The sequence below is a fragment of the Protopterus annectens genome, chromosome 7.part0, assembly GCF_019279795.1.
Source record: "Protopterus annectens isolate FY-2018-M chromosome 7.part0, PAN1.0, whole genome shotgun sequence".
NCBI lineage: Eukaryota > Metazoa > Chordata > Ceratodontiformes > Protopteridae > Protopterus > Protopterus annectens.
Genome location: NC_056739.1, coordinates 1,942,298,155 through 1,942,313,511, shown reverse-complemented (window position 1 = coordinate 1,942,313,511; position 15,357 = coordinate 1,942,298,155). Strand labels below are relative to the sequence as shown.

Genomic DNA, 15,357 nt, shown 5'->3' with positions numbered 1-15,357 from the left:
ACCCTGGGCCTGATCACTCTTCTCCTTCTCAGTCAAGGCCTAAGGTCAGCAGCAGCAGCACTGACCTTAGCATCTAGCACATATATATGTAGCACACCTGCAGCAGCCCCTAGCATTTCTTCAGTTAAAAGTCCCACGTCTGTACCCCAGTGGTGCAGAGTATGAGGGTAAAATCAGATTGCAGGATTTCTGAAGACTTTATAATGCTCTGCTGTAGCTGCTGCCTTTGTGATTGGCTACCTATGATGCAGTCCACCTGCCAAGTACATTATTAAGGAAAGTTACTGGCCCTAGTTCAAGGAAACAGGGGTCATCAGTAATTAAGATCTCATTGCCTTTCTCAGCCAATTTTTTTTTAACAGCCTTCCTCGCTCAGCACTGCAGCTCATCGTGCAAACATGCAGGGAGAAGGTAAACAATGCTCAGCGGTCATTGTACATGCCCCAAGGAAGGTCACACTCAGCACAGCAGCTCATCATGCAAACATGCACCGAGAAGGTAAACAATGCTCAGCAGTCATTGTACATGTCCCCAAGGAAGGTCATGCTCAGCACTGCAGCTCATCGTGCAAACATGCACGGAGAAGGTAAACAATGCCCAGCAGTCATTGTACATGCCCCAAGGAAGGTCACGCTCAGCACTGTAGAGTGCTGTGCACAATGTTCAGCAGTCATTGTATATGCCCCAAGGAAGGTCACGCTCAGCACTGCAGTGTGCTGTGCACAATGCTCAGCAGTCATTGTACATGCCCCAAGGAAGGTCACGCTCAGCACTGCAGTGTGCTGTGCACAATGCTCAGCAGTCATTGTACATGCCCCAAGGAAGGTCGCACTCAGCACTGCAACGTGCTGTGCACAATACTCAGCAGTCATTGTACATGCCCCAAGGAAGGTCACGCTCAGCACTGCAGCGTGCTGTGTACAATGCTCAGCAGTCATTATACATGCCCCAAGGAAGGTCACGCTCAGCACTGCAGTGTGCTGTGCACAATGCTCAGCAGTCATTGTACATGCCCCAAGGAAGGTCACACTCAGCACTGCAACGTGCTGTGCACAATGCTCAGCAGTCATTATACATGCCCCAAGGAAGGTCACGCTCAGCACTGCAGTGTGCTGTGTACAATGCTCAGCAGTCATAGTACATGCCCCAAGGAAGGTCATGCTCAGCACTGCAGCATGCTGTGCACAATGCTCAGCAGTCATTGTACATGCCCCAAAGAAGGTCACGCTCATCACTGCAGCGTGCTGTGCACAATGCTCAGCAGTCATTGTACATGCCCCAAGGAAGGTCGCACTCAGCACTGCAACGTGCTGTGCACAATACTCAGCAGTCATTGTACATGCCCCAAGGAAGGTCACGCTCAGCACTGCAGCGTGCTGTGTACAATGCTCAGCAGTCATTATACATGCCCCAAGGAAGGTCACGCTCAGCACTGCAGCGTGCTGTGCACAATGCTCAGCAGTCATTGTACATGCCCCAAGGAAGGTCACACTCAGCACTGCAACGTGCTGTGCACAATGCTCAGCAGTCATTGTACATGCCCCAAGGAAGGTCACGCTCAGCACTGCAGTGTGCTGTGCACAATGCTCAGCAGTCATAGTACATGCCCCAAGGAAGGTCATGCTCAGCACTGCAGCATGCTGTGCACAATGCTCAGCAGTCATTGTACATGCCCCAAAGAAGGTCACGCTCATCACTGCAGCGTGCTGTGCACAATGCTCAGCAGTCATTGTACATGCCCCAAGGAAGGTCACGCTCATCACTGCAGCGTGCTGTGCACAATATTCAGCAGTCATTGTACATGCCCCAAGGAAGGTCATGCTCAGCACTGTAGCGTGCTGTGCACAATGCTCAGCAGTCATTGTACATGCCCCAAGGAAGGTCACGCTCAGCACAGCAGCATGCTGTGCACAATGCTCAGCAGTCATTGTACATGTCCCAAAGAAGGTCATGCTCAGCACAGCAGTGTGCTGTGCAAACACACTCAGACATGCTCAAACACGTGCCCCAAATATAAATGAAGCTTAGCAGCCACTGTACACATCTTCTTGCAAAGCACAGTGGTGTGCTGTGCAAACAAGCACCGTTGTGCTCCAATAAGCTTAAAAGGATGCATACACACCTCCTTTTGATGTTGCCTACCTCTTCTGTGTACACCAACATGGTTTTCTGCTTACACAGATGGGATCTGCAGACATGAATACCCATTTGTGCTATTCAGTAAACCCGGCTCATTTGCACACAGATCCGTGCACACAGCCTGGCAACTACACGGTTCCAGGCCCTGCCTCCTTAGCAACCACAGCACTCTACCATTGTACATACTCCACATAGGGTCCTATAATGCATTACTGTAACATAGTACTAATTTACGTTTTTACACTTTTTAATTTTTTTTTCTTAACAGCATGTTTGCAGACTGCAGTGCACCACGCAAACATGATCTAATTATTAAAATTTTTTTTTTTCATTAGGGTTTGGACACACAGTGGATAGTTTTGCACCTATCTGTGTCTGCTATGCTATTTCTGTCCTTCTTACTGCACTTTTACAGCCCCTGTTCTCTGTTTAATGTCCTGTATATGGAATTTGTCTGTGTACATTTCAGAAACCAACATGGGATTTGCAGGACTGATTATCTGCTTGCTGGATCACTATGCCACCCTCATTTGCATGCAATTCACCTACTTATAAGGTGATTTACATGCCATGGACACTTCCATGTTGGCTTGCTAGTGCACACCCCTCAGATCTGTTTCCTGTATCGCACACCTGCTTACTTTCATGTAAGCAGTGTGTCACTATGCCTACATGAAAAATAAGCCCATGTACGCTTAAATGTAAATTCCCCCCTTCATCTCCTACTTTTTCATCCATAAAAAAAAAAAAATCTGCGTGTTATATAGTAACCAAATTGACATCATTTTAAATATACTCTTAAAATAGTATAAACTAAAATGAATATGCTAAAGAAAAGAAAAAAAAATCATTTCATCACACTACATAAGAATGAAGTTTTAAAAGTTTGCGAATTAAAGAATCAATCACCCTCTGATTGTGTTTGATAAGAAGTTCTAATAACTCGCACCTTTGTCGGTCATACAATTCAATTAGCTCATGACACAGTTGTTGGTCAGTACCAACACCATTGGGAAATTTCCAGTTTCTAAAATCATTTGGTATTCTTTTAACTTTGATACTCTCCAAAAAATAACTGTTTTCAACCTGCAGTTTTCTAATTTTTAATAGCTTATTCTCGTAAATATCAATTCTTTGTTGCAGGGTGCCATATTCATGATAATTAACTTGACTGATATGAATCGACTGATTCAGCCAAGAAGTAATATTGAAATTTTCCAAGTTGGATCCAATGGAACCACCTCTACTCTCGAGGTAAGGTTAAAATTTAAATCCTCTTGCCTTGTCCTTGTCCCAGTGGAAAGGAGGGTAACTGCGAAGATTCAGCATCAATGTTAGTACGTAAAAAAAGATTATCAACCCGTTGTTGACATTTTGGTTTTATGCGTATTGACATGGTTAGAGAAAACCCTAGAGTGCCATGGAAGGGTTTGCTTGAAAATAAGGAACTGAGATGGCAAATTAGACTGAATACATACAACTTTCTGGGTTTGAATAACAGTGTTTCAATCAGTAGTATTTTAAAACTTCCTTCTTATGTAGTGTGAAGAAATGATTTTTTCATTTCTTTATTATGTTTTTAATTTTTGCGTTTATACTTTTTTACGAGTACATTTAAAATGCTGTCAGTTTGGTTACTATATAACACACGCAAATGTTTTTTTTTTTTATTTATGAATGAAAATGTAGGAGATTAAGTGTTTTTAGAGTGGATATTTGTAAACGTAACTTTTTGGAGTGTATTTAAATGCGCCAATTTACATTAGTTCCTGTTTCTGAGGAAGTCTAAAGTATAATCTTGACAAAAGAGCTTACACTTATTAAATTTGTGTTTTACTGCTCAAAAAAACGTGTGGCTAAACCCATTTTTTGTTTTTGCAACTAGATTTTGAAGTCATGTGGAGAGATACCCATAAACAAGAAAGCACTTTCTCTCTGAATCTTCTGCAAAGACCTTATAACATTTCAAGAAAAGAATATGAAAGCTCTTACTTGTGTCAATAAATACAGCATCCACGTAGAATTTGGTACACAGTGAGCCTAGGATAAATCCACAAGCTGGTCCAAAAACCAACATTGTAAAGAGAATTCCTGAAAAACAAATGGGGATCATTAAATGTGGTACACCAGAAGCAGACCTCCAGCAATAAACAATCTGTTGTTACATGACACATTAAATTTTAAACATAGTGTTGCAGGTATTACAAAGCACAGTCTTATAAATAAACTGACAAGCCCGGAGCTAATGCATATTACTCTGAAGGAATATGGTGATATTATTATTTTTTTCATTTTCTTAAGTGGTTATTCAAGTAAAACTCTATAGTCGCTGCAGTCATTACAAGTTCAAAATAAAGCATATAATAATTCCAAGGAGATGTGATGGCAGCAAAAAGTACAGTTGTGTACACTTAACATAAATGTAGATATTCGAGTGTATTCACCATTGCAGTCATTACATTTGGGGTAATCTGCTTGCAGTAGCCCTCAGGCGGCCTGATTAACAAAGTCTTGGATCCTGCATCAGTTGTTGTCCCTTCTTCCATGATGTCAGGTCGTCAGGGGTATAAAACATGCAGCCAACACCATTACATCAATTGTTCTTGCCCCAGATGTCAGTTGCCCTCTTAATGGGAAGCAATCAAATCTATAAATAGAAGGATATACCTCCAACAAAAAAGCAAATATACCAAAAAGCTTTTAGAGCATAGTAAGTGAGAGTAGAGGTATAGCCAAATGAAGAAGGGGGCTGGAGGGAGGTTAACCAGGACTACAACAGTGAATACACTCGAACATCTACATTTATGGTAAGTGTACACAACTGTACTATGTTCTTCATGTTTCACTGTTGCAGTCATTACATTTGGGTAGATTCCCAAAGCTAAGGTTGGGAGGAGAAATTTAAATAGAATTAGGACCAGCTATAAGGCCCTGCATGACTGCAGTGGCAAAATCAGCTCTGGATTTAGAGAAAATTGGCAAATGATAATGCTTGTTGAAAGTATGTACAGAACTCCAGGTAGCAGCTTCTAGGATGTCCCTAGTAGGGACGACCTTGAGAAAGGCTGTAGAGGTAGATGCAGCCCTGGTTGAATGGGGTCAGATGCCCTGTGGGATAGGTTTTCCATGGTGTTTATAGCAGAAATGAATGCAGTGGCCTATCCATTTTGAAATGGTTTGTTTTGAAATAGCTTTCCCCTCTGTCCCTGCAGCAAATGCCACCAGCTGTTTTTCAGATTTCCTTTGAGGTTTAGTCCTGTCCAAGTAGAATCTAAGCTGTCTGTGCACATCTAAAGAGTGCAGTATTCATTTCCCTTTGTTCTGTGGGTTAGGAAAGAAGGTAGGAAAATGAATGGACTGATTAAGAGCCACACTGGATACCACCTTAGGCATGAAGGATGGATTGGTTCTGAGGGACAACCTGTCTGCATGAAAGATGATGAAAGGTTCCACTGCCATAAGGGCCTGTAATTCAGACACCCTTCTTGCAGAAGTGATTGCTAAATGGAAAGCTGTTTTCCAGGAAAGAAATTTTAAATCTGCAGTAGCAGCTGGCTCGAAAGGAGGAAGAGTGAGTTTCTCGAAGACAAAGTTAAGATCCCAGGCTGGAGTTGGAGCTGTCCTGGGTGGCCTTAAATTTTTGGCCCCTCTGAGGAACTGCTTGAGCAGTGGGTGAGAGAAGAGTGGAGGCTCTGTGCTATAATGAGCTGAAATGGCTGAGGCATGAATTTTGATGGAGGAAAAAGACTGGCCCTTATGAAGCATCTCAGTCAAGTATTGTAGAATCTGAGGTAAATTGGGCACTGCTGCGTTCATTCCTTGAGACTGGTTACAGGCACAGAATCTTTTCCATTTTGCAGCATTAGATTTTCTAGTACTAGGCCTCCTTGCATCTACAATGATATCCATTACTGATTTACTGGGGGATGGTAAAGGCAAGATTAGGTAATTAGCCAGGCTGCTAGGTTCAGGGTTTACAGCTGAGGGTGCAGAATCTGGTTCTCCTGCTGAGACAACAGGGAAGGAGTCTGAGGCAGGTGCCATGGAGCCACGCATGACACGCTGCGCAAGAGTGGGTACCAGTGTTGGCGAGGCCAGTTTGGTGCAATTAAAATCGTCCTTGGCTTGTCCTGTGTGATCTTTAGTAGTACCTTGGAGAGCTGAGGCAGAGAAGGAAAGGCATAAACTGATAGGTTTTTCCAGCTGAAGGATAGAGCATCCACTTTCCAAGCTAGCTTGTGGGGAATCCTTGTGCAAAATTTGTCCAGTTGATGGTTCTGGGGGTGGCAAACAGGTCTATATCTGGGCTCCCCATTTGCTTGTCAACATGTTGAAAATCCTTGGTTTCAGTTTCCACTCGTTTGGGTCCATGAGGTTTCTGCTTAGTCCGTCTGTCAGTGCATTTAGTTTTCCTGGCAGGAACTGAACTTGTAGATTCACTTGGTATCCCAAGGTTGTGTTCCATAATGCCATGACTAGTCTGCAGAGGGGGTAAGAATGTGTACCCCCCTGCTTGTTTATGTACCACATGACAGTGGTGTTGTCCGTCTTTACCATTAGTTGTCCTGGAATAATGTAGTCCTTGAAGGCTGTCACAGCATTCTGTACAGCTAACATTTCCTTTTGATTTATGTGCAGGTGCATTTCACTTGGGTTCCATTTGCCCTGAATGTACTTCCCTGCCAGCTGAGCACCCCATGCATAGTCTGATGCATCTGTTGTTAAGATTTGGGTGGCAGGGGTTAATGTGAATGGTAGTCCCCTGTTTTGGTGGCAGGCGTCTGCCCACCAAAGGAACTTTAGGTGTAGGCAAGGTATGATAGGAATCCTTGCTTCTAGATCCTGTGAATGTTGGCACCATAGGCTTTTGAGATACCATTGTAGTTTCCTCATATGCAGCCTTGCATATGGAATTAGAAGAATGCAGTAGGCCATGAACCCCAAGGCTTGCAGTATTTGCCTTGCAGATAGCTGGGTTTTTGTGGTCACTTGTTTGAAGTAAGTTGTCAAATGAATCCGTTTCTCTGGCGTGAGGAAAGCCATCAGGGAAGTTGTATTCAAGCTTGCTCCCAGGAATATAATTTGTTGACAGGGTACCAGGTGGGATTTCTTTTCGTTTATGGTGAACTCCAGACAAGTCAGTACCCTTTGAAAAAAGGCCAGATGATTCAAAAGAATGTCCTTGCTTTCTGCCTGAATTAGACTATCATCCAGGTATGGGAATATTTGAATATTTCTTTGCCTGCAAAATGCAATGACTTGAGCTAGGCACTTTGTGAATACCCTGAGTGCAGTAGATAAGCCACAGGCCAGTGCAGAGAACTGATAGTACATGTAGCCTGCTTTGAAGCATAGGTATCTTCTGCAAGACTCCCTGACAGGGATGTGCAGATATGCTTCTTTTAAGTCTAGTGTTGCCAACCATGCATCCTTGCCTAGCATAGGATGCAGCTGGTGAAGAGTCAGCATTTTGAATTTTGGAATCACCAGAAAGGTGTTTAGAATAGAAAGGTCCAGGATAGGATGCCATGTACTGACTTTTCTGGGTACCAGAAAAAGTGTAGAATAGAAACCTTGTCCCTTTTCCTCTTGTGGAACCAAATGAATAAGAGAGAGTACTTGATTTTGGGCCTCTGCCCACTGATTTGGGGGTAGATCTGGCCACCCGCTTGTTGCTGATAATGTGTGGAAATTAAATCTGTATCCTTGGGACACTACATTTAAAACTCATTTGTCCTGGGTAATGAGTTCCTAGTTTTTGGCCTGCAGACCAATCTTTCCGCCTAAAGGAGCATTCGGATGGGAAGTCTTAAAAGCAAGTCATTGAGACAGTTTTCCATAGGGGGAGTCTTACTAATCCCAGGTTTGGGTGCGGAACCCCCCCACTGCCTAGTCTTGTGTGTCCCTTGGGAATGAAACCTGGGGTTTCTGCTGTGTCTGAGTTTGGCTTGAGAAGACCTGGAAGGGGCTGGAAAGGACCCATTTTTAGAGGGCCAGTGCTTACTAAATCTAGGAGGCTGAACTTGTAAGAAATATTTAACAGTTTGCATAGATTTAGCTTTATATTCCATCTTTTTAAGAACTTCCTCAGCCTTGTTGCCAAGCAGGGGGTCCTGATTTAAGGGAGCATCCAACAATTTAGCTTTAACATGATCAGGCAATCCTTGCTCCTTAAGCCAAGCATGCCTTCTGAGCACAGACCCAGTAACAGCAGCCCTGCAAGAGGCCTCTAATGAATCAAATCCACATTGCAAAGTATGTTTTCCAACCTGTTCAACAGAATGCATTAAATCCTGTAATTCTTTATTTTCAGCACAGTCAGGAAGTAACATAATTTTCTTTTAAGCAATCCAATAACATGCTGTTGATCCTTTAACATATGAATCTGGCAGTTTAAAGCCCTAATGGCCAAGGTTGCAGAAGTGTAAACTTTCTTACCCCGTCTATCCAGCGCCCTGGAATCTCTATCAGAGGGGATAGGATTTTTAGCAGTAGAAGCCTTAATGCCCTTGAGTCCCTGTGAAATAGTCTCTGGATCCTCAATAGGATTTTTAAAAAGGAACTTGTGAGAATCAGGAACCCTGTAATATCTGTCAGGTTTTCTGTGAGCAGGAGGCAAAGAATCGGGGGCCAAACTAGATTCTGAAAAGGCATAATCAACAATGTCTAGTACAGGAGGTATAGCTAAAGGCCTATGCTGAGGCAGGAGTAAGAAATCCCTAAGCCTCTTTTTTGAATCAGAAAAATCCTGGCTTTCCCAGTGGAAATGCTCCCTTAAAGTATGTAAGGTCTCACCAAAAGAAAACTCCACTGGAGGGGAAGCAGAGGGAATGGAGTCCTCTGCATCAGAATCCTCATAAGTAGATAAGGGCAAATCCAGATCATCAGAAGAATCAGAAAAATCAGAATGCTGTTCAGAAGATTCATAAACAACTTCAGTCCTAGGTCTCTTAGAAGGGGCAGGTTGGCTTCCCATGATTAGAGTTATAAGATCTTCAGCCATTCTTATCATTTGTTTTATAGGCATAGAGGCCTGAGCATGCGGCCTGGGCTTCGGTTTCTTAGGCATGGTTTGAGATTTTGGCCTAAATGAAGGAAAAGGCGTCGGTTTAATATGCAAGTCCATAGGCCTGAATACACCCTCAGAAGCCGGTGCCTGTACAGCGGCTCCGGACCCATCCAAGTAGATACATCTGCAGGTTCCACAGTTGAAGCATCTCGCGGCATACCGGACTCCAAATGGGTCTCAGTAGAGGCCTGCGAGTCAGAAGTAGTGGGTATCAGGGGCTGTGAAAATGCCTCACTGTGTACCGGTGAACTGGCGACTGGCTTAGGAGAAGCGTCTTCGGCAGCTTTGGACCTCAGCCGCCTGTCTCTGTCTTTACCTTTGTGTTTTTTCGGAATTCCGGTAGTCGGATGGCTAACTGACGACATTTCTGGATAATTAAACCGAGAACCAAAATGTTTAGAAGCGAAAATATACCGACGAAGGATAGTGCGCTGATTAAATAAAGCACAAAACTGACAGCAAAGTACGTCATGGTCAGGGCCTAGGTAAGGAATACAGTACGAATTAAAATCTTTGTGAGGTATTTGCTTTCCACAAGTAATGCAATTATTAACTTTTACTAACATCGGAAAGGAGCAAGAAAAAGTTTCCCCAACGGGGTACTTAGCTTTAGTTGAAGACTTTGGTTCTGAAACTCAAAATCGAAAATTTCAGGAGTTGGCCGACCGGCACTTCCGAACTGCTTTTGCTTCGAGTACCGCACAGCAAGAAAGACTGATGTAATGGCATTGGCTGCATGTTTTATACCCCTGACGACCTGACGTCATGGAAGAAGGGACAGCAACCGACGCAGGACCCAAGACTTTGTTAATCAGGCCGACTGAGGGCTACTGCAAGCAGATAACCCAAATGTAATGACTGCAACAGTGAAACACGAAGAACATCTGGGTGACAATGTTAATCTTAAAATATGTAACATATGCTTGAGATACATGCTTTTTTTTTGACACATGGCTATGTCCGATACAAGAGAATGTAGAGGCACAGAGTAATGTAGCTAGTCCTAGAGTAACAATGAGAGTACTTAAGCCTCCCAATATGCATGTGTTGCACTACCAATACACTTAGGTTGTATGGTGACACTGTAAGATAAGCAGAAACATTCCTATTGCATATGTGTATATGCATACATACATCTATATTTATATCTATACACACACACACGCACACATATATATATATATATATATATATATATATATACATATATATATATATATATATATATATATATATATATATATATATATATACATATATACATATACATACACACACACACACACATATATATATATATATATATATATATATATATATATATGGGAGTGCTACAAAATCCTGAAACCAAAATCTTGAAAGTTTAAAATACTGAAAACTCAAAATACTGAATTTCATAATACTGAAAACACACAGGATACCAACACTTACTATACTTCAGCACAAGTACATACAGAAACAAATAAAATACAAACCATATTACTCTTCTCCATGTATAAGCAGGGAGCAAGCACCCCTGCATTCCAATGTGGGGGGGACTATGCCCCCACACCCCCTGCTACTTAAATATATCAACTCCAAGATTGCACTTAGTGTAGTCTGCCCACTGCATATAGTTGAAAGGTAATATGTTTCTGTATGTACTTGTGCTGGAATATAGTAAGTGTTGGTATCCTGTGTGTTTTCAGTATTATGAGATTCAGTATTTTGAGTTTTCAATATTTTGAACTTTTAAGACTTTAGTCTCAGGATTTTGGGCTTTCAGGTGTTCCCTCAAATAAATATATATATATATATATATATATATATATATATATATATATATATATATATATATATAGGTAGATATCACAGTGTTAGACGATATATAAGAAAAAAATGTAAAAATGCCACACTGTGATTACACAAATCATTCTGGAGCACTGCAATAATTTCTTCGTAATAACCATACAACTACATTCACATTTGTTTTTAATCAACATAACATGTGCCCTGTAAGATGAGATAAACTTTCTCCCTAACAACCATTCACCTACATTTAATTTTAAATATCAGAATCTGTTCTCTGTCAGACGGGATCAAACATAAAGGATCCTGCAGGCTAGTAGAAAATCAGTTCTATGTATCACAATTAAAACAATCTTTTAACTTAGCTGAGTAAATTAAGCAGAATAGAATATGCATATTTTCACGCATGCTAATACACTCTGTTGTTAGCTGCCTTTGTAACGCTGCAATGCATTATAAAGACAAAAACAGTTAAAGGGATATTGCATTGTGAGTCAAAGAAACCTGGAATGATGTCAGCTATAAAAACAGTGATTTTAAGTGACTGCTGTGTAACAACATAACAAGATTCTGCTGCTTGAACAAATTCCTTGATTTACACTACATATTTAAATCGGTAAGTTTTAGAGCGTACACGCAAAACCTTACAATGCTTTTTAGCACCCCCTTTTCCAAGGCCCTTTCCACCTTTACCACGACCAGACATGACTGCCTGAATTGAATATTAAAGTAACTGATATTACTGTTTTAATATTCAGAAAGTCTACTTCCTGTATCAGAAACTAACACATCTATTTCACTCTGTTACATACAGTACAACCACAGTCTAATGTAAGCATGTCCAGGGTACCTGTACTCACATGCTGCACTGCCTAACAATACATGCCAAGCATTAAAGCATGCCATTATAGATCTAGGGTTATAAATACATTGGCAAAATTGATTAATAGCTTTGCACATGAAAATAATGACTAAGAAAGAGAACACTTGCATTAGTTTGATCGGTAATATTAATATGTCAGAGAAGTAAATTACATGCATATACAAGTTAAGACGTATTGTTTTACTGAAAAGAAATACTACAATTAGCTGTGCCATTACAAGATCTACATTACTAGAATGACATAGAACCTATAAAGTAAAGGTCTGTCGGGATGAGTAATAAGATGTGAACGATTACAGCATATCTAATAGCACTCATGGCCACCTCTGTATTTATTGATTTTTAATTTGGCAATCATGTGTCATCTTCCCCAGACAATTTAAACTGATGATCCAGGCAGCACTAAGCATGTTAGATAACAAAAAATTGGTAAAGTACAGCAAACTATATATACATTATAAGTGAGGTTAATGCCAGCAAATATGCACAAATTGACAGATATTCTGTTATCAACTAAAAACGTTTAAACCAAATAACCAAAAACTAAAAATAAAAATCGGTGATAAACCAAACTGATACTTTAATACCACAATTTAGTAAGTGCTTTTGTCTTCTCATACACAAGACTTCATCAGACTGAATTAAAAAGTTAAACTTCATTCATTAAATACTGAAACTTTTCATCACATGACATTTTTAAATTCAATGTCTTAACCCTTTCCTTTTCAAATAGGCTACAAAATCTTCCCTGTTATTCAGCCCAGGGGGATAACAGCCATTCAACTTCACCTGCCAAGTGTATTCCAACCATCCAAGCTCATTATCTGCATTCAACTTAATCTCGTAGTCAGCAATATTTCCCAAAACCACAAATTTAAAATCAATTTTGCAAACCCCATTTTATAATGTTTGCCCAAAACATTAGTTTCATTGCCAGTCTCCACAGCTCTTTTGTGCTCATGCATTCTCTTAAATAGCTCCCTGCTGGTGTGACCAACATATAATGCGTCACAAGACTGACATATAATTAGATAAACAACACATTTTGATTTACAAGTATAAACATTGTTCATATATAGCTTGACATTATTAATAACACTTTCTCTTACTCCTTCATAAATTAAATCACAAAGACTGCATGTCAAACACTTCTCCATCCTACCTGTTGTACTAGAAGACCTAACATTAAGTTTACTTTGGAAGAAGTTTTTAAAACTTTTTCTTTTTTGTACACAAAGCATGGACTATCTCCAACTGCTTCTTGTACTTCTTCACTGCTCTTCAGTATGTTCCAATTGGTTTTATTAATCTGTTTAATGGCTTCTGAATCTACACTGTTGGATAGTTGCATAGCAGTCCTGTTGTCTCTAATCATATTTTTCTTGGGGGGGGCTCCGAAATTGTCCCTAATTCCTTTCACTTCATCAAATTTGCTTCTAACTAATTCGTTGGAATAACCCCTAGCGGCAAATTTATGACATATTGCTCTACCTTCTTTAATAAAATCTGCGTTCCCTGAAGTTAACTGATGGGCTCTCATCAGTTGACCTTTGACAATATTCTCTTTCATATATTTGGGATGCATACTCAAAAAGTGCAAATATGCATTATTTTGTACATTCTTTTTGTTAATTTTAGTTAATAATTTACCATTTCCTTTGTACACTACTACGTCCAAATATGAGATACTCTTCTCATCCCAAACAGAGGTGAATTTCAAATACGTGCAAACCCTATTAATATAAAGTAAAAACAATTTAAGAGATTCCATTCCACCTCTCCAAACAATAAACAAATCATCAATGAAGCATTTGTAACAGAGTAAGTTGTTTTTGAATACACCAATCAAAATATGCCTTTTCTCCCAACCATTCATGAAGATGTTAGCATAATTGGGTGCCATCGCTGCACCCATTGCCACCCAATTTTTTTGATGGAAAAAATCTTCTTTGAACTTAAAATAATTATAGCTCAAAATAACATCTAACATCTCCATTAACAAGCTGGTGGTGTTATTAGAAAACAATCCTGAACTCAAAAGCTCCAACCTGTTTCCATTCCCTCATCATTGGGAATGACTATATATAAGGACTTTACATCTAAAGTGACTAAAATATCTGAATCTATAACATCCACTTCTTTGATGTACCTGATAAAATCAGAAGTGTCTTTGATGTAAGCACTACCTTTGACTGCCACCTTTTGTAAATGTTTGTCTACAAAAATAGAAATGGCCTCAGTTTTTGTCCCTTCACTGGCCACAATTGGCCTAAACATAGGGTCATCCAAATTTTTGTGCATCTTGGCCAAACCAAAAATTCTACTGAACTTGGGAGCTGTGTTCAAAATATATTTCTTGATGTCCTCAGTGATCCTTCCTGTGTAAAACCATTCCTCAATCAGAGAATCAATAAAACAGTAAGATTTTTTAACTACAGAAAAACTGACTTTTTCATAAAAGTTAGCATCGACCAACATATAAATCATTTTCATATCATAATAATCCCTATCTAATACTACCAATGCATTTCCTTTGTCTGCTTTACTAACAAGGATTTTGTCATCATTGACCACATCAAAAAACAACTTGCGCTCATTCACAGACATTATGAAATTTAAAACTGCTTTTATTGTCCAACAGTTCAATTATTTGAAGTTCTGTGATACTAAGAAAAAGTTCCAATTCCTTTTTCAAAGGAGGGTTAAAAGTACTTGGTTTGCTGAACTCTTTGCTTAAATAGTTGTCACCATTTTTAAACAATACTTTAAAGTTCAATTTTCTGACAAAGTCCCTCAACTCATTTAGAACATCGCACTTGTTTGCTCTACTAGATGGAACAAAATTCCAACCCCTGCTCAAAATATCACAAGTCTTTACATCCAAAAATTTGGACGATAGATTAACACTTAAATAACTGCTAGAATTAAATGTACCTGAAAAGCAAGTTACTTTTTCCATTTCTTCTACGTCTTCTTCCTGGACTGATTGTTGTAATTCCCTGTATTGGAAGATGTTACTTCCGCCCAAGTCCTTCGGCCATTCGGCCCCTTTTGGTAGACTTGCACATTTTGTGCTTGCTGTCCCCCTTGAAAATTTTGAGAGGGCAAAGAAGCAAATTGTACATTGGACACATTCCCTTCATTTTGTTGTCCATGCTGTGCAAGACGTTCTGAACATCTCGGCCCTTCTTCCTCTCCATTCACAGTCACTGGTGCCTCATTTTCAACTCTGCAACGTGCTGCATCAACCCCTACGTCAATGCGCTCCGAAGTAACTCTGATATATGCGTTCCCTTCCTCATATTCCTTAAGTCACATTGGAATTTTTTGATTTTGCGTTTTGATAAAAGATCATTTTCTTTTGCAAGTTTATCTTGAATTAAACTAAACTTAGCAGAAAAGTTGTCTGCAGTCAATTGATTTTTTAAAGAAAAAAAGCTGGAATTGATTTTAACATTCAACTGCTCAATTTTGAGTT

General features: G+C 40.1%; 1 protein-coding gene across 1 annotated transcript in view; it reads right to left on the bottom strand.

Annotated features, from left to right (window-relative positions):
• Window positions 1-15,357, bottom strand: part of SLCO3A1 (solute carrier organic anion transporter family member 3A1) — a 1,904,841-nt gene that overhangs the window by 414,052 nt on the left and 1,475,432 nt on the right. The window contains exon 3 of the mRNA XM_044078369.1: window positions 4,132-4,230. Within this exon, the coding sequence (XP_043934304.1) occupies window positions 4,132-4,230 (99 nt within the window). The remainder of the gene's footprint in view (window positions 1-4,131; window positions 4,231-15,357) is intronic.